Here is a 27343-nt window from a genome sequence, read left to right on the forward strand (position 1 = left end):
GTAGTAGGCCTCACTGGGTCTCTTTATTATGGAAAAATGTTGACACGATGCAAACTCCTTTCGGGTACTGGCATTATAAGGGTGACCAGATGTTACAATTTTGTGGGACAGCACAGCATTTTGGTCCCCTCATTCCACCCTCTGAGTCAAAGTCTCTTATTTTGATTGGCTGTAGTATACAAAAATTAGCAGTACATGGCAGACACTTTTCTAAAATTTGGCCTTTAACGGCTGTGAAGAAAGCAGAAAGGCTTTCTTCATGGGTCATTTGCAGGATAACATGTCATTTTCTGACCAAAATAAATATGAATATCATGGAAGTTACCACATGTGAAATGCAACAAGACTGGAAAAGTGCTTATAAGTGTGTGAAGTCAGTGAAAGTCAGTTTCCAGTGCTTTTCCCAAGTTATCATTGTTTTCAGTTTCACACAGGAGAGGATCATGATATGGAGTGACCAAATAGTACAGGTGGGAATTACCACGATACACTCCATGATACAGTGTGTGGTGGGGCGTGGCCTGTGGTGCCGTGCAGAGGAGGCGGACGCACCTGCACGGCATCCGCAATTACGCCCCGCCGAATTAAACATTGTACTGGGTCCTGTGGTTGGCGTTGTTGTTGTGGTGGTGTTGAGCGGGCAGCGGGAGAGCTGCAGCTCTACGTGTATTGTGAACAGCAACCATCCAGTATTAATAAAGAATGGTTAAAATGCCACTGGGTCTGCCATGGTTGTTTACACAGTGTTATTGCAAACATTCCCAGTTAAACATTGGCAGTATACATTTATTCAATAAGAAAGTTAATGGATAAATAATTTTTACATTGTATAAAGTTATAAAATGAGCTTGTCACTGAAACCTGCCAAATGTTGCCATAAGAGGGAGTCAGTCTACTATAAGTCTGTTTGAATGGGTCCTTGGAAATCACCTATCTGTTATTGGGCACAAAGACAGAAATCCACGTTTAGCTCTCACATATGGAAAAGAAATAGAAAAAACTTATAAAAGACTTGCATCAGATGTGGCCTACTTCATATAGTGAATCATATAAGGCTTATATGATTTACTCAGGAAAGTGGCCACTTTCATATATTATTTTACTAAGTATCCAAAACATACAAGTTTCATTTATATAATTTTTCTAGGGATCTTATATCTGTTTTCACTCTCGTATGCTTTTCATACAAGTTTCACACAAGACAGATACAAACTTTATAAGATTTATATATCTCTTTTCCATATGGGTTATGCTCAGTAACAGTCCTGTTCTATCGGTATATAACCAGAAAACAACCAACTGACAGGCAGTTGAGTCGAGTCCCCTCGAGTTGTGCAGACTGATCAGAATCAGAGAAACTTTGTTAATCCCAGAAAAGAATGCTACTGTGAATTGTCACAGCAGCATGCATACAACAAATCACATAAAATGAATTTTCTCTTTATAGAGATATAAATATAACTATATACATGAATATAAAAGGACACTATTAACTAATATTTCTGTGATATTAAAGATATTAGTGTACAGGTGTGCAAGTATACATTGTGGAGTACAAAGTGACAGAGTGCAGTGAGCAATGTTTAGTCTGGTTCAGTATGTGTGGGTCTGACCCAAGTGGATGAACTAAAGAGAGTGATAGCAGCAGGAAGGAACAAACTCCTGCGTTGTTCCCTCAGACAGCAAGGTTGAAGGAATCTGTTGCTGAAACTGCTCTTCATATTGTCCAGTGTGTTATGAAGAAGGTGGGAGTCATTTTCCATGATTGCCAGCAGTCTTGGCGACATGTTGGCATGTCTGCATTTCGAAATTAGACAGCAGTGGTTGGCAACCCTTTGAAAATCTCTCTGAGAGTGATTCCAGCCAGTCCAACTCAGGCTACAAGTGTTTGCAGAAAAGTTGCCTCTTATCAGACGACCTGTGCAATTACCTTGGGATCAAAAGTGGTTGTGACTTTAAAACATCCACAATCTGGGTAACCATTTAGTCACCACAAGTTGCAATCAGTGTTAGCAGGCCATTTTTTGTAGATGCAAGCAGGTTGCTGTCCTGCTTTTGCTCACATGACTCTGCCCATATGAATACTATGTATTCGAATACTATATTTGGCCCTCACATTTGACCTGCATAGCTTACATCTGTTTATTCTTTTAGGTTGGACACTCCAGGCCTCACATGTCTCACACTCATACTCATATATTTCTCTCAGACAAACAAACTGTTTGTCCCACATTTAGTTTATTGGGATCTGGTCACCCTGTTATAGGATGTAAATACTTGTAGGATAAACACTAATGTGCCAGCATTATGCAACAGGATGCTCCTAATTAAAATAAAAGGGACACAGACAATCGTAGTTTACAGTTTATATGAAAAACTCATAATAAATAACTTTGTTCTTAAATACTCTGTTTTGTAATCCAGGAAAATGTAACACCAGAAACATCAGACATTCTGAGGGAAATAAATGACTCAGAGGACATCAGCTCTGTGCTCAGTGACCACACTGTCAGTCTATTAAGCTGAAGTTTAAACTAAAAAAAAACAACATCTGATCTCCCTGAACAAAACTGCTTCATTTGTTTGATGTGCATTATTTGACTGATGTCACATTTAACTTAACGGCAGTCATGAGAAACATGAAAAGGCACATTGTCAGTTCAGCATCAAAACCTGCAATTGAAAGGGAAAAAACAGTATTTTACATAGTTTTTGTTCCCTGCAGTCTCTTCATACACCACAAGTGTGGAAATCGGAGAAGCAAAAAGATAAACACACATGCGCTGCCTCGTAATGTAGCTAACCTGCTACATTTGTAGCTTCATGTAGAAACAGGTTTCCTCAGAAACATTTAAAAGTCGTTACATATTATGAAACTTAACAAACACGTTGTTAATTTTCATGCTATGTTTGTGTACCTTGCACCTATATTTTCAGCCTATCAGCACAGCAGCAGGCATCTCATTGATAATTAAAGGCCAAATGCAACCGTGATTCATTTAAACATCATGTCAGTTCCTCATCTGGTGCACCCTTCACTATGTTATACCATTTATATTACCCATAATGCAATTTCTTTAGTCTTGGGACCATATAAAGTGTATGATTTGGATGAGTTAAAGCCCTTTAAACCATGACCAATGAAGCTGGAGGTTCAGCTGTGGGGGCAGAGTTTGTCTTTCTTTGGTCCTCTACTGTACTTCTTGTCTTTGCAGACTGGGCCCAAGAGGAGAGGTAGGCTGTAGAGGAAGATGACAACCAAATTCAACACCACACAAAGCAGCGCCGGACCCACTGAGTTGGCAAATGTGATGGGGATTGAGTTTTCCACGAGCCAGGAACGGCGTATCGTCATGTCCTGCTCCATGGCCTGCATCTGGAAGTGGGTGCCGAGGATGGCGCACACATGGAAAAGCTGATGGCTGTGACCTGCAGAGGGAGCAGTTGATATGTGTTTGTTAGAGGAAAGAGGTAGACTGCAAACGTTCAGCACTGAGCAAATGATTCACATTGGAAGCACAACATTAACACAGGATATGTGAAAAAACAGAGGTGATTATGCATTATTGTTGTAGCACAGCAGAGAGAATACTTTTTAATATCCACTTAATAAAGTGCAGTGCTGGAAAATGATTAAGTCAAACTAGTCAAACATTTGTTCAATGCTGGTTTGGTTTATAATTGATGGATGTTTTTCCGTTGGAACTCTTTATGATCTTTTTGTCACTGATTAATTACCCCTTAGTGTTGGCGAATGCTTATTAACCTCACCTTAGGATCAGAAATTAGCATTAAAATTCACTTTATTTGAAGTACAAAAACCATAAAGACGTGAAAATCACAGACTTATTGCAAAAAAATAGCCAAAACAAATGACTTATAATAAATAGTACATTGACCATTCAAAAAAGCTAAAAAAAATTTCATGCTGAAGGAAAAGACAAGAAATGCAGCACAATACAGCGATGCAGAGAGCATTTTTAACGTAATCTTTGCCAACAAAGAGACAGTAGTTAAAGTTCTTTCATGGATCTCTGCTTTCAGTAGCTTGTAAATGTCTCCTTTGTCTGTCTTCCTTTCAGTGCTGAGCAGGTTGTGTACAGTGGTTTACTTTGGGGGTTTTTGTGAAACTCTATGTACAGCTAAGAGGAACCGGCGATAACGCTCTATCAGTAAACAGGCCGAAAAAGCTAAACATGCTAATAATTATAAAGAGTGCTCGTCAGATCTGGTTTACCTATGAAGTCGAAGCTTCCGGGTGCCAGGCGCTCGGGTAAATGGGTGGCAAACAGAAAAGCAGTGAGAAAAGCCAGGGTGATGTGGTAGTAGTGGAGGATGTTGGTAGCGTTATCTGTACAGCCCTCCCCTTTACACAGGAGCACCTGCGAACACGACAGCACAATCGCTTTTAACTTCAATGGTTAAATAGCCGATGACTGTTTTTTACTTTAACACCCCAAAATTTCTTAATGAGGGTCAAACTCTCTGCATCTGCCAGTGGAGCTGCTTTCATGTCATAAACGCAGATTGAGAAAAAAAACAAGAGTATTTTTTCACATTTATGATATTTATGATATTGTTTTCATCATAAATGTTAAACGCATGTATCTAAACAGGGAGCTAATTGGTTGTAAAGTATTCAGGTGGGTTCCAAACATGAGCAATTGGCTTCTGCTTTGTAAGTCTTTCAAAGAAAATACTCGGCTCCTCTTGATATACACTGAAGGGGTTACGTCATTTTATAGAAGGTTACCGCCTTCAATAAAAGGAGTTTATTGTTTTATGATATAATAAAATATTTTCTTCAGGGGTTAGTGATTTTTATCTGTTTATTATGCCCTTTTCTGTAGTAGCTGTGAATTTTACCCTGTAACATACATAATTTTAGATTATTATACCAAGGATGCAGCAATATATTGAATATGTATTGGAATATTAGCCCCGTACTATATAGCTTCTGTGTAGCCATCTACTGATGCTATTTGCCAACGTTTTTCTGTTGTTTCGCGTCAGTGTTTGCTGGCTAAACTTTCAAAGGCAGTGTGATGATAAAATTAACTTCTGCATAACTTGTGTAAGGGAAATAATTATTTTTGTTTATTTAAAGCAGCAACAGCTTTAAAGTTAAATCTGAGGTAGCGTTGATGGCTAAGTTATACAAATGGAAGTGGAACATTGAGCACCAGGGTCAAAAACCCTTAAAAAATGCTGTGTTTTTTGGTGTAGCAAAGAAGTTTGAAGATGATACTCACACAGAAAATTACAAACACACACATGCTTTCAGTCTGTTACCTATTGTATGGTTACCTCTCTAGAACTAACCGCATATTTTGCTTTATAGTGTTTCAGGTGTGTCTTGTGAGGCAAGTGGATGTTTAAAGTGCCTTACCCGGTAGAACAGAGGAATGTTGTCAAACAGGTAAGGGTAGGCAAAGGCTACGACTCTAAGACATTTGCTAAACTTTGGACTCTGGTACTCAGGGAATCTGGAGGGGAAAAAAAAAGAAAGAAAGGCATTTTCAGTGGAGGAAGCTCTACAGAAACAGAAACAGAATCATCATCGATAATGAAAACATTATGTAAGAACTGATTATTAACCTGCTACATTTTTTAAACAGAACATAAATTAAAATGGAATTACAGCTGAAAACAGCTTGAATGAGCCAGAAATTATAATAAAACAAATCTTTCTTTAAACAACTCAAAATATAAATACACGCAAATATATTTAAATTTACGAAGCATGTGGACCATGAAATGTTTTCTGAGCAGCACGTTAATGCAGTGCACGCTCCTTTCCTATTGTTGCGTGAAGCCAGGATTGACTTTGAGTCAGTGAGTCAGGCTGTTACAGAACACGTTTAGCTGCCCTGTGTGTCAGCTCCTCCAACCTGCTCCAATTGAAACTGTGCTTGGAGTCAGTCACCGTTCAGGGCTCGTCCGTATAGTTACAGTCTCGCCTCTGTCAGTGCGCCCCAGGGTGTCTGTGGCTATAATGTAGCTTGCCATCACCAGTGTGTGAATGTGTGGATGACAGGTTGTGTAAAGCGCTTTGGGGCCCTTAGGGACTAGAAAAGCGCTATACAAATACAGGCCATTTACCACGCCATTTACAGATACATAACAACAGTTGTGTTAAGAAGCAAGTTGCTCAATTGCACCTTCGAAATTCCATTCACCTACTGTGGTGTGTCCGAAGACTTGTCAATACTTTAAATAGATGACTCGCATGTTTTACGTAGGCACCTTGCATTTAAATAATGACAATGTAATGAAAAATACAGTTCAGAGGACGATAAACGAGACGGAGGAGCAGATTGTTAGCAAATACATTTTGTTTACCTCTTAATGATGTCGTGATTATACTGTAGAAATGGTAAGCCAAGCCTTAGCGGTGGGAGAGATAAGTGAAAGAACAATCATTAGCTAGACCAAGCCAACATTTTCCAGTACATAAAGGTAATAAATATGATTATTGCTGTAAATGGAAAACGTGGAAAAGTGAATACTGTGTTTTGCCTCTTATGATCAAAGCAAGCTTTACATTTTCCAAGAGTTCTGATTTGCAGTCGCTGAGAATGATCTAGCTTTTGATGTAAGCCGGCACGGTGCTCAGGCTGTTTGACAAGATTTACGTGACTCATGTACTCAAGTACAACCTCGAGATACAAAGACGACAAATATTTGTTAGTTGTCACATTACAATGTTGTCCTGGACCAGGTTCTCCCAACTGCTATAAACATATTTTCCTTCTTATTAGTTCAGCTGGAGTTGAAACACTGACTGCGTAACTGTATGCTTCCTAGAAAGTGTTACTGTGCTAATGACGACACGATAACATGCATGTTCGCCTATACAGCGTTACGTATAGCATGGGAAAAGGAAAAAGCATTTAGTGTGTTATTATGAGAAGATGCAAATGTTAGATCTTAACTGAATTTCTCAGAGGACTCCTCTAAAGCTTTCCATTTCAAAGTTTCACCCACAGCTGGAGCTTTAAATGGGCAAAAACGTTTAGATCAAACACACAGTCACACAGGCTAAAAAGGACCTGCAGCATGTTTGTGCTCAGTTCTGCACCATGCACCCGCAAAAAAAAGCTGTACTGTTGTTAGTTTTATTGTATCTGCACTCTTATGCGATGGAGAGGTTCTATCCTGTTTTTCCCCCCTTCATTTTCATACACAGTGAGGCACTTATATTTTATTCATCTTGCATAAGATGAGCTTTTAGATTTTAGATTGGCTTGAATCAGTTAAAAATTGATTTTGAGCTGGGGACGTAATGTTTTTTTCAGTTGGAAAATTTTGTTAAAAGCACAAAGTGAAGCCATCTGCTGTTAAGAAGGCTCGCATGTTAAATTGCATAGTACAGACACCTCGTCTTGCATAATAAAAGCATAAATCTAGGATAGAAACAGCATCAGCAGTAGGGATGTAAAAGTCATTTTTTCAGCTTACCTGGAGTAGCATGCTAGGATGGTGCAGATGACGGTGTTGAACACAGTGATGGTGATGTAGGACTGGTGGAAGGAGCTGTTCACCCACTTGTCGGGGAAAATGTAAGCTGAATAGACGATCGCTGAGCCTGCAGCCGAGCACACCATAAGCATGAAAATCTAGTCTTCCAGCACTCCATAATTCCATTAAAATCTGACCTAGAAAACTACCATAAGTTTAGACTGCGCCTGAACTTTAGAAAAGGGAATCCACATTGGTTTCACTGAACATGTAGTGGACCCACTACTGTGCAGTGGACGTCCCTGCCCCTTTCGAGTAGAAGTACAAATTCACCCATCGTGTATCTTCCTCGAACAGCTTTTGTTTTTCACTTACCCAGGCTGTAGAAACTGATAGAGCCATAGTCAAAAAAGAAGCAGATGTGGCGTGCCCGCACTGACATGGTGCTGAAGGTGTGAGCGCAGCTCGACGCCAGTGGATAAATGCAGCAGGTGAACAGGAAGATCACCATGGGCCAGGTGAAGGAGTCCTGCCACGCTTTCTGCATCAGCACCACCGTTACTAGTTTCCATAGGAAGTACCTGCCGGGAGAAAAACTGGGTTGAAGAAATCAGAATGGATGTAACACATGCTTATGACAGATGCGTCTAGTTATAAGGAGTATTTAGTAGTTTTAATTCGTTTAGTTTTGGAGTGTGATTATTTGATGGTGTACTCAGAACAAAAAGGGCTGTGTGCACAGACAGACTGCAGGAAGAAGAAACGGAGAAACACGATGCACGTGCTTTCATACGGGAAGGTCTAATGAATAGTTTGATGGTATGATATAAATCGAATGCTATGGCTTTTATAGTCACCAAATCAATGCTGCTGAACAAACATGGCAGATTTTCCAGCCGTGGCAAACAGAGCTCTGAGTCTGTTTAGGGTGACACTTTAGGTGGGGTTTTCCTTTCATTCGTCAGACATGGAAAAGGTTAATTATTAACTAAAGAGCACTGTAGCTAACTGATAATTATAAGGTTAAAAAAGAATCTGGCAGTCAAAGCTGAAAGACGCACATCGATGACTAAACCCAACTTCTATCATTGCTCTGTTTTGTTAGTAAGCTGCTCAGCGCTGAATTCACTGTGGTCATACCATTTGCGGTCACGTATAAATATGAAATAATATACTCTATATGTCAGCTGTGAGCACAGTAAACACACGTTGGCTCCCATGTTTCACACGGCTTTCTGTACAACCACTGAATGTCATTTTTCACATTTCTGTTTGCTGAAGGATTAAAGAACCACAAAGCAAAGTCTCAAGGACTACGAGGTGACATCCCAGCTGTTTCCCCTTCAAGTCTGTACACTGCGCTATGCTGTCTAGCTCCATATTTTATACACAGACCTGAGAGTCAAACTTTTCCTCAAGGCAAGAAAGCTAATAAGTGTTTAAGTGTCCAGAAGTATTAACTGGAGCCGGAACGTCCAGCTGGCTCCGTGCTTTGAAGCGACACAGCAACATTAAGGAGGCCAGAAAACCTACATATAATAGCAGAAAGTTGTATGTAGCACCTATCAGTGTAGAAAAAGTACTTTATTACTCAGAAAATGATGTATTTGGCAGTTACCTCTGCAGCTGACTTGACTTTCCAAACACTTTTATCCTATCATGAGGATATTGTATTGCCTTGTGTATTGCAGTCACTGCCTCGACTTCTCAGAGCGCCTCACTAACAAATCAACATTACTCGTGCTTTTCCCATCACCGAGCAGTTAACTAATTGTGGCAGTTTATGCAAAAGTCTTCAGCACAGATCTGCTCATTACTACCTAGGTCTACATAGAGCCCCTGGACACCAACACCCATGTGTCCTTTGCTTATCTGAACACAAAGACACTCACAACCACCCATGCAATCAAAGGAAGGAAGGAAGTGCAGAGCGACTACTGGGAAAAGAAGCCTCTGAAGTACCTTTAAATCCTTACACAACAAGAACAGCATCGAGACGTTAGCTACAGAGCTGCCACAAGTCATGGACAGAGTCACGTTTGTCAAACAGACAGAGAGGAATCGCAAGTTTAGGAGGCCGAGGAGCCAAAACTACTTTAGAAAAGAGTCCTCGGTATTTTTCTTTGTCCACCTTTACTTCTGTTTGTTAGTCATGCAAACTCTTACGTTGGGTTTATCGTTGTGCTAACTGACAGGCTTTAAACTGGACAGGCTTAAATTACTGCACACAGTCGTCAGACTGGATTCCTTATCGCAGTTTTCAGATTTTAGTAATTCCCTCACGTAACGCACTGCCTAATCAGTGTAGCTCATGCTGAAACCACATCTACACTTGAGTCTTGAGTATAAAAAAGGACATTAAGTCTCCATCATAACTATGCTCAAATAGAAAAATGAAAGGTTTTCTGTAAATGCCAGGATGAATGATGATGAGCTAACTAGATTTAATGAGTTACTGATCAACTTTACAAATTTGAAAACTTCTTTGTCTGTTGTCTGGAAAGCTTTGTAATCCTCCTTCGTCCCAAATAGTCACAAATTTTGGTCAACAGGACAGTGCTGATAATGAATTGTGTAAACACAAACAGGCTCATATTAAGATTGAGCATCGTCATACGCAAAATGACAGTGACAGGGAGGCACGGTGATGGGGGACCCGCATCGTTGCTGAAATCACAACAAACATCTGTGTATATTCAGTCCTCGTGTTACGTAAGTCAGTGCAAACAGATGCTGCTGAAGCTGCAGGTCCCGTGAGCCTTTTGATCTCCATTCTGTGAAAACTGGCCACGCTACTTTTAAACTTTTTTTTTTTAGTATTAGTACTGTAACGTGCCACTGATCCTCTGCCATCTGTTGAACTCCATCAAGACGTGCACATAACATGAATTCCAAGCGCACTGTACTGATAGAGGTGATAAGACTTAAGTCCGACTGCAGAAAATGCCACGAAGGTATAAGGTAAGCAAATATTCAAAGAAAATTCTAGAAAACTCAGAGTCCTACGAGCTTTACAAGATGTGCAAGATTCCTTCTTTCATGAATCCGACCAGGCTGGTCAGGAGGGAGTGTAAAATCACGTACACTCTTCTCTGCTTTAAAAAGCTGCTTCTCTGCTGCCCCTTTATTCACAGCCGGGTCAGCACAGCCGGGAGCGCTGCTTTTCTGCTCAGCTTTGCTTCTGTATTAATATTTTTATTTAGTAAACGGAGAAAATAGTAGAAAGACTTCAGTAACTATGATGTAAGACTGTACTTGATCGCTCAGCTGTCACCTCATGTACAAACCAGGCCACCTGCCAGCTGAATCTAAATTCTGTCAGGTGTGTCGCATGTTGTCAATCTTTCCAAGCGCACAGCAGGGGGGTGAAAACAACTTTGCAGTGAAAGAAAAACAAGAGAAAAAAAATTGTCAGCTGTACCAGGTGGGCAGAAAATGGGTCCAGATATTGAGCGTCTCATTGGTCATCTGGAAGAGGCTCAGGATGCAGTCGGTGGCTGAGCTCCGGGGGTGCCGGTACCCAGTAATAATGCCGTCCTCATGGAAAACCTCAATGAAGAAACACTTGCAGTTAGTGCTCTGCCCAAATGTGAGAAGACCAATTTTGTTTTCACCTCTTCTGAGAGTTTAACAAAGAATGCATGACTAGGACTTCTCAAATATAAAAGCGGTTTGTTTCTTTTTCAACATTTTGCATGTTTGAGATTTGTCTTTGAAATTTTTTCTTTTTTCAAATTTCTAGCACTTATAAAAAGCGAAAAATTGTAAAGATTGAGTGAAGGTAAACTTACTTTGGGCACTTGATTGATGGTGAAGACTCGTGGCAATTTAATGAGGCTGAGCATGACTATGGCAAGGTGCTGCTGTCTGAGAGGCGAGCTTAACTGAAGCTATAAGCCGGGTGTGTCTCCGTCTTTTATAAGGTTTGCGTTGTCATGCTGTTCTCAAGGTTCCTCCCCTATCGTGTCCTCCCTCTTCAAACCCAACGAGAATTTCCAGTGTACCTGTGCCACTCCTACTCCTGCTGTCTCTCTGGAGGCAGAGGGTATGCACACACAGGTGTATGCTCACATAAACAGACACATACTGCTTGGCCACAAAAAAAAAGTTTGACAAGACTGGACCAAAATTACTCATGTCACAGCGACATTAGCGTTATGAAACAAAGCTATTGTTATTTTGTAATTGCGTAACACTCCTGTGGCAAAGACAGTCTGCCCAGTAAGGCAGGTTTTGCAACGGAGGACAATATTTTTAGACAGAAGTTCAGAGTTTCAGGCCAGATAAGGCTGACATCATGAATGTAGGGTGTAAATCGGCCTGGCAGAAAAGTCAACAGAGTTCCTTTCACGCACTTTCCTGCTCGCCTCCCTGTTAAACTGACATGTCACCATCTACCCTCCACCTCCCCACCCCCAAACCGACATCAGCCGTCACGCCCGGTAGAGACGGCCGAGCCCAGTCGGACCTCCCCGGGCCTGTTATCTTGTTCAAACTCTGAAGCAATGAAAGCAAACATGTCTCACTGCTCCTGCAGAATTAGGAAGGGGAAAGTAGGATAAGCCTTTTTATGTGGCTTGTTAGATCCTTTGTGTTGCACATGAGAGAGAAAATCAATTTGGTTCTTTTTTCTTTTTCTATTTTCAATTTGGCGAAATAATTTTAAATCACGAAAGAGTTTTTGATCTGAGTAAAACTACGAGCTGTTATAAAAAATGTCATGCTGGCTTAAGAATAGACACCAAGTTAATCATCCATCTGGTTTTATTCCTCTAATCCTTGATATCAAGCTTCTGTTTTCACATTCCTTCAAACTATTCTGGACCTGTTTTGTTTTAAATATACACAAAGTCCCTTAAACCACTCGATCTTGTACTGGTCTCCAAACCATCACTATTGCACCCTCAGTGATCCACCTTTTCCGTGTTGGGTTGTGAGCTGCAGCTCAGTGCCATGAACTAACGCGTGCACTGCAATGGAGCACCTTGGGATTTCATTCCGCATTCCCTCAGAGGAGCAGAGCTGCCAGAGCAACATCTCGAGTTGAAAATCCACCAACAGGAGCTGCTCGTCTCACCGGGAGTTTGGCTTGGCTCGAGGTCAGTTACAGTTAAAGTGTGAGTTAATATGTAAGTATTTAAGAGTTTTAGGGCCAACAGTGTAAACAAAGTCAAGTGCAGAGGGTTATGACTTTGGTAGAGGAGAGAAAAACAAGGTTATTTGTAGGACACCCCAAAGCACACCCCAGTGAGAGCGAATTCATGGTCTCCCTGCGGAGTGAAGAGAGAAACGGACGAAACATGGTGTCTGAATTTTATAATTACACCTCATTTTTTTGTTTTAATATAATTATACTCATAAACTTGACTTGAGTTATTCAATACAAGGGAGGAAAAAACACAATGAGAAAACAAATTTCCAGAAGTTTCTGCTCACACTCATCCAGCTTTACTGATGGGTGTGGTTGGCACACAGGACAACACATTTCACGCGCTAGCTTAATCCTGAACGGTACAGGCTAATGGAAAATTTCTTGTGGCAATGTTGTGGTTGAATCTGCACAGACGAGCAAAATCTTCTACAGTGTTGTTTTGGTTTTTGTACTTACAGTAACTACAAAGTAGGGCTGCCACAAACGATTATTTTGATAGTCGACTAGTCACCGATTATTTATGCGATTAGTCGACTAATCAGATCATCATCCACTGGACGTAAAACTACAGCTTATTGCACCAGCAGCATCTGCTCTTATATAACTATCATTAGCTTACAGCTTTAAGCTTTTAAGGTGCTAACTAAAAATAAAGACAAGATGATAGTTTATTCAATTTTAATTAAATTTGCAGATTGTTTCGGTAAAGTTTAATAAACTCCTTGCTATCTAAAATATAACAGGACACCGGAGTATATTCTCCAGCATCTCACACTTCTGATAATCAGCTGTCTGCTTGACGTTTATTCAGCTGTGTAAAAACTATAACTTTAATCTCAGCCAAACCGATTTACTCAGGAACAAATAAAATACTAAAAAAAAAGCCAAACAATAACATTTTTAATTTATCTAAGTGACTCATATATATTTAACCTGAGTCGCGAAAGACAGCGGTGGGTTTGAAAACAATTTGCCGGGAGTCCGGTGTTCTCACGGCGCTAGTGACCTAGCCCCCGGCTAGCTATCGAGCTAGTGGGTAACAGACGTCTCCGAAAACGTCGGAGCGCTTTTGAAAATATGTGGTGTCCTGATAAACTGAGCAGATATTTGAGGTTTACACAGCTACATTCTCGCCTGAAAATATGTTAAACGTTTATTTTGTGACCCAGAAAGAATAATAAGAGTAATATTAAAACTAACTAGCTACCGCCATTGTTGGAAACTAAGCTGGGCCGCGCTATGAATTCTGGGACACAGCTGCTTCTTCTTCTTCGGGGTTTAACGGCAGCTGGCATCCTTGTACATGCTGTGCTGCCATCTTCTGTTTCAGTCCGTTATTACACTCTTAAATCCTGCTATTATTCCTGCGTCTTTTGCGATCTTACAAAGCTTCAAACGACACGTCGACTATTAAATCAGTCGTCGACGATTTTGATAGTCGACGTAATCGTGACTAGTCGACAAATCGTGGCAGCCCTACTACAAAGTACTGGTACTGTCCAGTTTTACAGTATTTTTTCCTCTTCAGTGAGTCACAAATCGAATTAAATGAAGTGTATTTAATTTGATTACCTCCATCTATAAGTCATCTGCGCAAAATCATGTTGCAGCATGTCTCATTTAGCACACGGTTACTGTGAAGAAGTGAACAAGGAGGCGCAGGAAATTGTAGCTGTGTACGCTCTGCCCTGGAGAGCACAAAGACTTCATTTAGAAGTGTTGCTATGATTATACTTTAACTGATGTGAAGATGTGATGTGGGTTTTTTTCAGTGTTTGTGTGAACAAGAATAAGGTTGACATTTAACTAGCAACAAGCCAGTGAGGCGAATCACAACAAAAGCTGAAACCCCCACCATCATGCTGTAATTTAAACTGAATTCATGCTAAATGAACATGATTAAGGCCCTGTTTAGTGTTGGGACAGGTGTTTTTAAACATTTAAAGTACTGAAACATCATGAAATAACTTCTTCATGAGATCACAGAAGAAAACTGCGTTGCCACGTTGTTAGCTATACCCGTTCCACTGCTTGTTAACTCAAATGTTTAAGTAGCCAATCAACTTGGTGTATCAACTGATTTTTTGAACATGACAATGAGTTTAACAGCTCAGCAGATAATACTTTTATTAATATTAACATCATATCTCCTTATCTCAGCAGATTTAAGTCTAATAGAGCGCCGTGGGATGTAGTTGAAAGGGAGTTTGTACTGTAATTTTTACAGTGGGAGCCTGTTATAGTACAAAAACTTTAAAATAACAAATAGAGCTGGGAGTACTTTACTGTAATTTAACAGGGTGATTTCTTATGGTGTGTCTGAAAACATTTGCACGCTGTAAAAAGATTTTATCGCAGTGTCTCTACCACTTCCTGCTGTTTATCAGCTGACAGAGTCTGCACCGAACCTGTCGCCTCATATACCGTCTGCCCACTGTTTCATTAGTTTTTCTTACCACTGCAAGGCCTTCACCCTATGACATCCAGCAAATCTCAAACCACCTTCTCATATTACAGGAATAATTAACAACAGGCAACAGCAACAAGCCAGTAAGCAAGCCTCAAAGACCTGCTGCTCTTATACACATTAAATACACTCCTTGCATTTTAAAATTTGTTTCTTAATCTTGAATGTTTAACAAATAAGACGTATTATTAATGACAGCATTAGTAGTAATAAACTGGATTTTTAGCTTCCAGCTGATACCTGGTTTAGTTATTTTGGTATCGCAGAGCTGACTGAAATATTATATTGGTGAATATTGCTCCTGTACAGACAGGTGAGTTGGTGGAATCTCTGTTGTTATTACTACTTACTATGTACAATGCCATGAAAAAGCCCCCTCCTCTCGTTTCTTCTTCTTCTTCTTTTTTAAAATGATTATATTAGACAAAGATAACCTGAGTGAACATAAAATGGAAATGATTACTGCAAGACAAATCACTTAAATAGAATCTGTTTGAAATGGGACTAAGATCTCAAAAAGCAACACATCATGCCACGATCTACAGAAACAACTAAGAAACAAAGTCAGTGACATCTACAGTCAAGGGTCAAAAGTCATTTCTAGGGCTTTGGGACTACAGTGAATCAAAGGGAGAGCAATCAATTACAAATGGAGAAACTATGAAACAGTGGTGAACCTGCCCAGGAGAGGCTGGCCTACCAAAATCAGTGCAGCGATGACTCATGCAGGAGGCTGGCAAAGAACCCAGAACAATATCTGAAGAACTGCAGGCCTCACATGCCTCGGGTAAGTTCCACAGTCATGAATCAACAATAAAACAAAATGGACAAAAATGTCAGGAATGGCATTCAAGTAGAAAATCACTTCTGACCAAAATGAACACAAAGACTTTGTCTGTGAAGGTTCTCAGTCATCCAGGTCATCGTAGTCAAAGGAGACCCAGCAACACGCTCAGACAAAAACTGGTTCACCCGAAAGACAAAACGCCAAAACACAGACTTAACAATGTGGTGTATGCTGTACAGTGCAGCGAGGAATGCCCAGACCTCTACATTGGAGAGACCAAACAGCCACTTCACAGGCGCATGGCACAACACAGAAGAGCCACCTCCACAGGACAAGACTCAGCAGTCCATCTGCATCTTAAGGATAAAGGACACTCTTTCGAGGATGCCAATGTTCACATTTTGGACAGAGAGCACAGATGGTTTGAAAGAGGAGTGAAAGAAGCCATCTATGTCCACTGTGAGCGACCATCTTTGAACAGAGGCGGTGGTTTACGACACCAACTGTCTGCCATCTATAATCCAGTTTTGAGATCCCTTCCCAGACGCCTTAACGCCCACTCACATCCTGGGACAGCTGATCTCAGGAATTCGCATGATAAGGTGGGGCCAGGTTTCACAATGAACGCACCCGAAACTCTGGCTGATTGGGACCCACACCCAGTTTCACACCTTGGCTCAGGCGATTAGAGGATCATCAGGGGGTCCTTTGTCCCTCTGTGGGGGGATACTCCCACTAGGGTTATATCTGGGACTCTCCACCATTTGACCTTAGAACTGAAGAAGCTTCTCGGATGAGAGGTGAAACGTCTTCAAGTAACTTAAAGAAGTCCAGACGCTTTTCTTTGCAAGCTCCTTTGACAACACAAAGACTTGTCTCACATTTACCAGAAAACATCCTGATGATCGCTGAGACTTTTGGGAAAATATTCTGTGGGCTGATGAGGCAGAAGCTGAACTCTCTGGAAGGTTTGAGTCCCACCTCTGCGTAAAACTAACAGCATTTCAAAAAAAGAAAGAAAATCATAGAAACAGTCAAACATGGTGGTGGTAGTGTGATGGTCTGGGCTGTTTTGCTGCCTCGGGACTCGGAAGACTCGCTTTGGTAAATGGAACCATGAATTCTTCTACCAAAACATCTTGAAGGATAACATCCAGCCATCGGTTCATGCCCTGAAGCTCAAGCTCACTTGGTTTATGCAGCATGACTGAAAACACACCAACATGTACACCTCTGAATGGCTCAAAAAACAAACTGGCGTTTTTGTAGTAGCCTATTCAAAGTCATAACTGTAAATAGATGTCGTCCATCTAAAGCGCCAGGAAGAAGCTGTGATGGCAAAAAAAAGAAACAGCTGGAGAAATGAGAGAAAATATAAAAATATAAACTGCAAATTTATTTTTAAATTTATAAAAATGGACTTTACTGCTACAAAAATGAAATAAAAATAGCCAAACAATCCTACATCTCCCAACAATGATCTGTCTAATTCTAATATACATCAAACACCATCATTCATAAGTTCCCCTCACACTGACCAGCTGACGTGCAGTAAAAGAGCTGCGATATCGACTGAGGCGAAACATTAAGGTGATGACATATTAAAAGGATAAACTTGAGCTAATGAGCACAGAGACATAACAAAGGCATGATGATGATCCCATACAGGGTCACTGGAAGGTTTACTGAAAACGTGACTCGAATGCTGTGACCTTTACGTGCGTCAGTATTTGATGCCGGCTGAAGACTGTTATAGATGACTCTGATGTGTGAAACAGCCGTCTCCACCATCATCAGTCAAGCACTGTTTTAAGGATCATCTATAGAGAAATAATGCAAATGTGAAGAATCACTGATATGAGTGGATGGTAGCAGACAAGTGCATTTTACTTCACGGACACCCAAAATCAAAATAAGACTCTCTGTTAAATTGGCACTTGTAATTTCCCATCTTGCCACAAGGTGTCAGTGTTTTATTTTGGATTCTTACCTTTGTTTTCCTCTTGGATTAATTAATTTGTCACTCAGTGCACAGCTACTTTTTTGTTTTGTTTTAACCTTATGTCACAGGGAATTAAAGCAGATCACTGTAGGGAGAGAAAGGTCTTCGTGTGCCGCTAGCTCCTTTTATTGACTGTTAATGAGAAAAAGTAACAAGTTCGCTTCAGGCTAGAGCCCCCCTCCCTCTTCCCTCTTCCCTCTCCCCTCTCCCATGCAAGAGATGAACCTCCTGTGGCAAGCCCTGAATGTTCGTGTAACATCAGCACAACCACCGTGGAGCTCTCCTCGCATTAAGCATTCATTGAGTCATTGTTGCTGAGGCAAACATTGCCGTACTTAAGAGAAGTCGGTTTCTGCTTACTGCGGATGACTGCACAAATATTAAAACCAGTCTTCTCATTTTGATGGAAGAAAAAAAATGATTAAAAAAAAATAAGTGAATTTAATTTTCAGCATCTTAAAGCCACCCTTCCACTGAGGTCATTTCTGATGAGGCTTCAGTGAACAGCAGATGGGTTAACTGAAGAGTCAGATGCATTTCTCAGGTCTTTGCCAGGTTTATTCTGATGACTTTCAGATACTATTCTTTGGGCGCATGCGCACGCAGCGACCGGCAGTGAGTGAGAGCTTGGCATCCTAAGTTTTTAAGTTTTTATTATTTCTTTTCGGTTTTATTTGTTGCCGTGTGTTTTGGTTGAAAGAAGTGACAGTTTCTTACAAAGTGACACACGCTCCACAACAGTGAGAACGTCATGGATTCTTTCTTCTTCATTTTGGTTGGATTTCTATTGTGCTGGCTTGTTTCCAATGAGGTGGGCGAGGCCGTGAGTCAGCTGAGGATTGTTTACTCCCGCGACGAACTGTTACAACTTAACTTACCGTATGATGGTAAGGACCTCACCTCATGTATACCGGATTTTATACATAAAGACTCTAACAGAACGAGTGAGAAGAGGAAGAGGAAAAGAGGGAGACGTGGAGGTGTTAAATTGCGTATGAGGAGACAACAGGTCAGTCGGTTTCCCCTGCCGTCTGTTATCCTTGGAAATGTTCAGTCTCTTAGGAACAAACTGGATGAACTCCAGGGAAACGTCAGGTTCCAGAAAGACTTCAGGGACAGCTGTGTAATGGCTTTTTCCGAGACATGGCTGACGGAGCTGGATCAGGACGCCGATTTTTCAATCGATGGTTTTGGAGCTCCCTTCCGCCGGGATCGAGATGTACGGGTAACAGGGAAATCTCAAGGAGGGGGAGTATGCTTGTATGTGAACAAACGTTACTGTAGCGCTGTGACTGTTAGAGAATGTATTTGTACACCAGATGTTGAACTTTTATCTGTGTCACTGCGCCCTTTTTATCTCCCTCGTGAGTTTCCACAACTTTTTATAACCGTAGTTTACATTCACCCGAAGGCTCACCCCGCCTCCACTTGCAGCATCATTTCAGACGTAGTGCAGAAGCTGCAGGCGCTTTCTCCTGATGCACCAAACTTTATAATGGGGGACTTTAACCATGTCTCCCTTAAATCAACTTTGGGCAATCTGTATCAATATGTATCCTGTCCTACCAGACGGGATAAAATGTTGGACCTCTGTTACGGATCGGTGAAGAATGCTTATAAATCCCTCCCGCTTCCTCCTCTGGGATCTTCTGACCATAACTGTGTGCATCTTCTGCCCATCTATAAAACTGTCTTAAAACGAGAGAAGACAAAGACTAAGGATGTTGACATATGGTCAGAAGAATCTGTGCTTACCTTGCAGGAATGTTTTAAGTGTACAGATTGGGAAGTTTTTATTCAGTCTTGTGGAGATGATCTCGACGCTTTGGTGGATGTTACTAGCTCTTATGCAGTATTTTGTAAAGACATGATTATACCCCGTAAGCGCGTTAAAATTTACGCTAACAATAAGCCATGGGTCACTAAAAGTGTCAAATCCTGTTTAAGGAAAAAGAGACAGGCCTTTAAAGAGGGGGCTGTTACCGATTTTCAGACAGCCACCAAGGAAATGAAAATCGAGATCTTGAAAGCAAAACAGAGCTACAAAAACCTTCTTGAAAGCAAATTTGCTGCAAAAAATTTGGGGTCTGCCTGGACTTGTATGAAAACCATAGCAGGGTTTCAAAATCCCCAGAGCAGCAGTCAGGTCATTTTAGATGGTTTTAATTCAGACAGAGATTTTGCAAATGCTTTAAACATGTTTTATGCTCGTTTTAGTTCTTCTGATTTTAGCGAGGATATTTTGGAACTGAAACAGAAACTGAGAGATACTCAGCACTTTATCATTGAACTCAGCGATGTTAAAAAGGCCTTTCATACAGTCAATGTGAACAAGAGCCAGGGTCCTGATAATATTAGTGGCCGCCTAATTAAATCTTGTGCTGATGAACTCAGTCCTATATTTCAGGTTATTTTTAACAAATCCTTGCAAACACAACATGTGCCCTCTCTTTGGAAAGAAGCAGTCGTGGTTCCTGTCCCTAAATCTAGTCGTCCAAAAATTCTAAACGACTTCAGGTCTGTTGCCCTCACTTCAGTTGTCATGAAAGTCTTTGAAAAAATCATCAGAAATGTGATTATGAAAGAGACTGAAGGTCAGCTGGATCCAATGCAGTTTGCATACAGGCCTAACAGAGGAGTGGAGGACGCACTTTTGACTTTACTAAATCTAATTCTTAAACATGTAGAGAGTAAAGGGACCTTTGCAAGACGTCTTTTCATTGATTTTTCTTCGGCTTTTAATACAATACAGCCCCATATTTTAATTAAAAGACTTTTAGAACAGTTTGAAATCAGGAAAAACCTGGTGGGCTGGATTTTAGATTTTCTAACTGACAGGTCACAAAGAGTGAGAATAAATGGGGTTCTGTCTGACCCAGTGTTCTCCTCCACAGGTTCTCCTCAAGGGTGCGTCCTATCGCCCTTATTATTCACTCTCTATACAAATATGTGTCAGGGCAGACATGAAAACAGGGTCATTATTAAATATGCAGATGACTCTGTTATTGTCAGCTTACTGAAAGAGGGTGAAACTAACCACGGTCCAGTCATTGTTGACTTTGTTCAGTGGTGTGAGGAGTCTTATCTCCAGCTGAACATATCTAAAACAAAAGACATGGTTGTTGATTTTAGGAAACAACAAAATGGGCACGGAGTCACTTTAATTAAAGGTCAGAAAATAGAGCAAGTACAATCATATAAATATCTTGGGACCATAATAAATGAAAAACTGAACTTTGATCAAAATTGCAAATCAGTTTGTAAAAAGGGTCACCAGCACCTTTATTGCCTTAGGAAACTTGTTCATTTCCACATTGACCAAAAAATTTTAACTTTGTTTTATCGTTCTTTTATTGAGTCTGTTTTATCCTTTTGTTTGGTGGCATGGTTTGGTCAGACCTCTGTCACAGAGAAAAACTCTCTAAATCAGATAGTGAGATGGTCCAGTCGTCTGATAGGTGAGCCACAGTCTTGTTTAGCCTCCCTGTACTCTAAGCAGGTACAGAGGATGGCTTTATCAATCCTTAAAAATGGTTCCCATCCTCTAAGGGGTGAATTTCAGCTTCTTCCCTCAGGACGGAGGTTTCTATTTCCGAGATGCAGGACAAAGCGTTATAAAAATAGCTTTGTCCCCGTTGCTGTCACTGAATTAAATAAGAACTGTTTTTGATTCGAAATATTAAAGTATGTGTCACAGTGAGTTTTATATATTTACTAGGTATGTGTGTTTTTAAAGGGATGTCAAATGCTGTCATTTTTCTGTAAAGCAAATTTACCTTGCCTTTAGGTATAAATAAAGTTACCTTACCTTACCTTACCTTACCTTACTGCTACAGACAGTTTTTTAGGCCTATCTCTTCTTCGTTTATTCTCAACTTGTCCCATTTTCTCATTTTTTTTAAGGACACACTGCAACCATGTTGATAATTAAAATTGTTTCTGTTATGTACAGTGTTGGGAAGGTTACTTTTCAAATGTATTCCACTACAGATTACAGAATACATGCCCCAAAACGTATTTTGTAACATATTCCGTTATGTTACTCAATGAGAGTAACGTATTCTGAATACTTTGGATTACTTAATATATTTTCATGCTTTTACAACTACATGAATGTACTATTGCTGTGTGATTTATTACTATTATTGAAGGTTACTCGCCATAATACCAACTAGATTTTTAAATCTTAATATAAATGAGTAACAGTAGGTGGACATTAGGTAAGGCTGCACTTTTTGCAGTGATCTCGTGTTGAAAACTATTCCACGCGTATATAAAACAGGTCAGCGGCCCCGAACCGTATCAAAGGGACCTCTGGCTCATACGTCGGGTTCCGTGTCGGGCTCGTAGCTGAAAACTAGCTTTACTTTGTTGTCTGGGTCAACTTTGCTAGCGAGAGACAGAAAAAGGCTACTCCAACATACTGTTTCTGAGGAAAACACGAACACAGTGTACAGTCAAGTATTAATAGCTTGTTTACAACTGGGCTCGTCAGGCACTCATTTTGGCTGCAGTGGTTATTATTATATTTACATGCTTCCAGCTCCCGTTTCTGGTCGGTGACAACTGGTACTTTTTGATTCTCCTTGTTCTAATAATAACCAAAAATAGGAGGGCATAGCCTAACATATGAAACAGGAAAAGACTGCTGTGTAATCCATTTATTTCAACAAAGTAACTGTATTCTGAATATCACCTTTTTAAATGGTAACTGTATACAGTTACTCATATTTTGTATTTTAAATGCGTAACACCAGTACATGTATTCCGCTACTCCCCAGCCCCAGCAGGTTACAGTGGGGCAAAAAAGTATTTAGTCAGCCACCGATTGTGCAAGTTCCCCCACTTAAAATGATGACAGAGGTCAGTAATTTGCACCAGAGGTACACTTCAACTGTGAGAGACAGAATGTGAAAAAAAAAATCCATGAATCCACATGTTAGGATTTGTAAAGAATTTATTTGTAAATCAGGGTGGAAAATAAGTATTTGGTCAATAACAAAAATACAACTCAATACTTTGTAACATAACCTTTGTTGGCAATAACAGAGGTCAAATGTTTACTATAGGTCTTTACCAGGTTTGCACACACAGTAGCTGGTATTTTGGCCCATTCCTCCATGCAGATCTTCTCGAGAGCAGTGATGTTTTGGGGCTGTCGCCGAGCAACACGGACTTTCAACTCCCGCCACAGATTTTCTATGGGGTTGAGGTCTGGAGACTGGCTAGGCCACTCCAGGACTTTCAAATGCTTCTTACGGAGCCACTCCTTTGTTGCCCGGGCGGTGTGTTTTGGATCATTGTCATGTTGGAAGACCCAGCCTCGTTTCATCTTCAAAGTTCTCACTGATGGAAGGAGGTTTTGGCTCAAAATCTCACGATACATGGCCCCATTCATTCTGTCCTTAACACGGATCAGTCGTCCTGTCCCCTTGGCAGAAAAACAGCCCCATAGCATGATGTTTCCACCCCCATGCTTCACAGTAGGTATGGTGTTCTTGGGATGCAACTCAGTATTCTTCTTCCTCCAAACACGACGAGTTGAGTTTATACCAAAAAGTTCTACTTTGGTTTCATCTGACCACATGACATTCTCCCAATCCTCTGCTGTATCATCCATGTGCTCTCTGGCAAACTTCAGACGGGCCTGGACATGCACTGGCTTCAGCAGCGGAACACGTCTGGCACTGCGGGATTTGATTCCCTGCCGTTGTAGTGTGTTACTGATGGTGACCTTTGTTACTTTGGTCCCAGCTCTCTGCAGGTCATTCACCAGGTCCCCCCGTGTGGTTCTGGGATCTTTGCTCACCGTTCTCATGATCATTTTGACCCCACGGGATGAGATCTTGCGTGGAGCCCCAGATCGAGGGAGATTATCAGTGGTCTTGTATGTCTTCCATTTTCTGATGATTGCTCCCACAGTTGATTTTTTCACACCAAGCTGCTTGCCTATTGTAGATTCACTCTTCCCAGTCTGGTGCAGGTCTACAATACTTTTCCTGGTGTCCTTCGAAAGCTCTTTGGTCTTGGCCATGGCGGAGTTTGGAGTCTGACTGTTTGAGGCTGTGGACAGGTGTCTTTTATACAGATGATGGGTTCAAACAGGTGCCATTCATACAGGTAACGAGTGGGGGACAGAAAAGCTTCTTACAGAAGACGTTACAGGTCTGTGAGAGCCAGAGATTTTCCTTGTTTGAGGTGACCAAATACTTATTTTCCACCCTGATTTACGAATAAATTCTTTACAAATCCTACCATGTGAATTCATGGATTTTTTTTTCACATTCTGTCTCTCACAGTTGAAGTGTACCTCTGGTGCAAATTACTGACCTCTGTCATCATTTTAAGTGGGGGAACTTGCACAATCGGTGGCTGACTAAATACTTTTTTGCCCCACTGTATGTACACAACACTGGCTCAACCCTTTAGCTGGGTTCCTTTGATAGTCATAGATCAGTGTCACAAACAAAATCAAAAACCACTGAAAATGGAGTGAAAAAGCAGCAAATGTCTAAAACCTTCAGTTCGGATGTAGAACGAATGCTCCACATCCGAAGCCAGATATAAAAGTGAGGGTGCACAACACTATAAAGTACCTATAATACACACATTGACCAACTACAACATCAGAATGTTTGGTGCCTTTAAACAAGATGGTCCTTCGCTCAAGTAAAAGTAGCAATGCTACGAGATAGTTTCAAAACTTTAATCTTGCACTTGTAGTACAGATTAACTGCTGTTGTTACTACTACTCATAAATTATCATGAAAGCAGCTTTTATTGTTGTATTTGATGGAGGTGCCACTATTTTTATTAAGTGACAGGGAGTTAAACCTGTAACAATACATCATGTTTTTACAAGCACGGTTATAAAATTCACAGCTACACATAAGCAAACTGGCATTAAAAAATACACACAAGTACAAATAACATAGCAAGATACACATGTTACAATCAAACAATCATCTTCCTGCTTCACAGTTACCATTTTTAATAATAGTAGCGATTGTGTTCTGCTGATTCTGTGTTTTTTTGTGCGAGTGTCGGGGAATACAAAGAGACCAATCGGGCTGCTGTGCTGCAGCTGCTCAAAGACTCTGCTGCCTCCCTGGTGTTTTGGTTGATGAGGTGTAGTTTGTGTCTCCAAATGAGGAGCATGTGTGGCAGACAGCCCCCTGATACATTATTAATAGTTGCTAGACTCCAGGCGCTCTTTTCTTCCCTCTGTTGAATTTCAGACCTTCACAGCTTCTTCTTCTTCGCTCCGTCTAGAAACACTCCCACCACACACTTGCTTTCCCCCCCTCTGTACATCAGTGCATCATTTTCCTGTTTACCCTACCCCCTGCCGTCACCCCATCCCCTCATTGTTCTCCACCAGCTTCCATCTTCATACCTGACTCAGCTGCTGATTAGCAGCGAAGGCTTCTATTCTCTCGGCTGCGTAAACCAAAGTCTGTCAGCTTCTTATAAATGAGCAAAAAATAAAGCAATTACCTGGCTTAGAAACTGAAACAGTAGATTCATTTCATTCTACAGTAATGACTTCTTCTTTGTCTCTGGTGTTCTTTTAGTAGCGAGGATGAGGCCGAGCTGAATTTGACACACCGTCAGCTCAATAGCACAAATGAAACCAGATAAGAAGTGAAGTTGGGAAATGATTTGGCAGAGCGCAGGGAGAAACAGATTGCCTGACAACAGTAGGTAAAAGCTAATGAGGACTTCAAGGAACTTCAACAGTTTGGAACATGTGTTTCTTCTCTTTCAGAGAGCAGATCGATTGATTCTTTAGGAAAATCAACCTGGTAGTAGCTGGCTTACGGGGATGTGTTATATGTGTTATTTTGTGTTTAATTGTCTCAGTTTTTACAAAATAGTTTAAACTGAAACATGTTAATACATAAAAGGTTGAGATTTAGCATATTGGAAGGGCTAAGCTAGCTGTCCAGACCCATGAATTCTTCTTGCTAAGCTCGTTGGTTGTTGGTTGTAGCCTGATAGATCAATTAAATAACTATGAACGTAGCATGGTTGGAATATCCTGTAACCTAAATAACCACTAGTTATGTATGCAGAAGAGCGTCTCTGAATGCACATCGCACCTTGAAGCAGATGCCCAGCAGCAGAAGACCACACCGGGTGTCCTCCTGCCAGCTAAGAACAGCAAACTGAGGCTATAATTTGCAGAACCTCACAAAAATTGGACAACAGAAGAGTGGAAGAACACTGCCTGGTCTGATGAGTCCTGATATCCGCTCTATCATTCAGATAGTGGGATTGGAAGTGGACGTAAGCTTGGATCTGTCCTGCCTTTTATCAGTTGTCCAGTGGTGTAATGATGTGGGGGGTATTTTCTTGCAAGTATTTTCTTTCTTTCTCCATTTCAGGATCTATCCAAAAAGTTGCTTCTGATCATCAGGATGTAGCGAGAAACAAGTAACGAGACACGTTTCTCCTCCTGAAAATGTCCAGATGAACAGACTCAACTTTTTGGGATTTCCTTACCTGGATGTTTGAGCATAAAGACATTTCAGGATCGAGTTTAAAACTCGATTACTTGTATTTAAGAGTGCCAATGGTTTGGGCCCCCGTCATTGACAGAGTGTTTGTCACCCTACAGTCCTACCAGAGCACTGAGGTCTACTAAGCAGCTGTTTCGAGCTTAAACGCAGAGGTGATTGGAGCTTTTCAGTGGTGGCTCCTAATCTTTGGAACAACTTACCCTTTTTCCATGAGAGCTGCTGTCTCTCAAACATCATAAAGCATTTTTAAAAACCTGCTTATTCTTGCTTGTTTTTGAGCCTAGTGTTTGTATATTATTATGCAAACACGGCCTTTTTTACTGTATTTTTTGTTGATTTAGTGACTGTGTATTGTGTATACGTTGCAAACTTGTACAGCATTTGTTCTATAGAAATAAACTTTGACTTGTTGCAACTGAGCACCATTTAAATGCCAAAGCCTACCTGAGTATTGCTGACCACGTCCATCCCTTTATGACCACAGTGAACCCATCTTCCAGCAGGCTAATACACCATGACACAAAGCTCAAATCACCTCAGTGTGGTTTCTTGAACATGACAATTGAGCACCTTTAGGATATCAGTAGATGGACCAGAATCTCCGAGTGCTGTTTCCAGCATATACATAAGTATTTCGATCAACGTGTAAAAGACTACAAACTCCGTGGAAGTTTTGAAGTTGCACTGTTGCACTGTTTCTGTTTTCTTTCAGCTCGATATTTCCACCTCCATTTCTTTTCTTTTCCCACCTCCCCTGAGAACCCAGACAACACACAAACAAATCCAATAACGCAGGGTTCAACGGTGTGTTAATTTCATCAAGTGGGTAAATTTATGGACACTATAAAGCCTGTGGCTTCTGGGCGCCAGAGTACCAAGTATTCACTGTAATTTTATCATGGGCATCTCAAAGGCATCTGAATGGCAGCAGAGGAGGTAGAAGAGGCTGATA

The 27343-nt window shown here is 40.8% G+C and overlaps 1 protein-coding gene across 1 annotated transcript; it reads right to left on the bottom strand.

Annotated features, from left to right (window-relative positions):
* Positions 1 to 3154: 3154 nt before the first annotated feature.
* LOC146640018 (membrane progestin receptor gamma-B-like) lies at positions 3155 to 11306 on the bottom strand. Its single transcript, XM_085357120.1, has 8 exons — positions 11253 to 11306; positions 10883 to 11010; positions 7837 to 8042; positions 7462 to 7588; positions 6343 to 6387; positions 5390 to 5486; positions 4238 to 4382; positions 3155 to 3429 (listed from the first exon to the last, which is right to left on the bottom strand). Exons 1-8 carry the CDS (start codon positions 11304 to 11306, stop codon positions 3155 to 3157), a joined length of 1077 nt encoding a protein of 358 aa, XP_085213246.1.
* Between the last annotated feature and the right edge of the window lie 16037 nt (positions 11307 to 27343).

This window comes from Diplotaxodon limnothrissa, linkage group LG1 (genome assembly GCF_057381915.1).
Source record: "Diplotaxodon limnothrissa isolate DT_005_m linkage group LG1, D_limnothrissa_male_GT1.1, whole genome shotgun sequence".
Classification (NCBI taxonomy): domain Eukaryota; kingdom Metazoa; phylum Chordata; class Actinopteri; order Cichliformes; family Cichlidae; genus Diplotaxodon; species Diplotaxodon limnothrissa.

Bases quoted from the DNA above. Each gene is read 5' to 3' on its own strand.
- LOC146640018 (XM_085357120.1), bottom strand. From the start codon at position 11,306: ATGCTCAGCCTCATTAAATTGCCACGAGTCTTCACCATCAATCAAGTG. The intron at 5,487-6,342 runs GTAAACAAAATG...TTTCCCCTCCAG, and splicing joins AATCACGACATCATTAAGAG to ATTCCCTGAGTACCAGAGTC. The intron at 4,383-5,389 runs GTAAGGCACTTT...TCGTGTTCGCAG, and splicing joins ACATTCCTCTGTTCTACCGG to GTGCTCCTGTGTAAAGGGGA.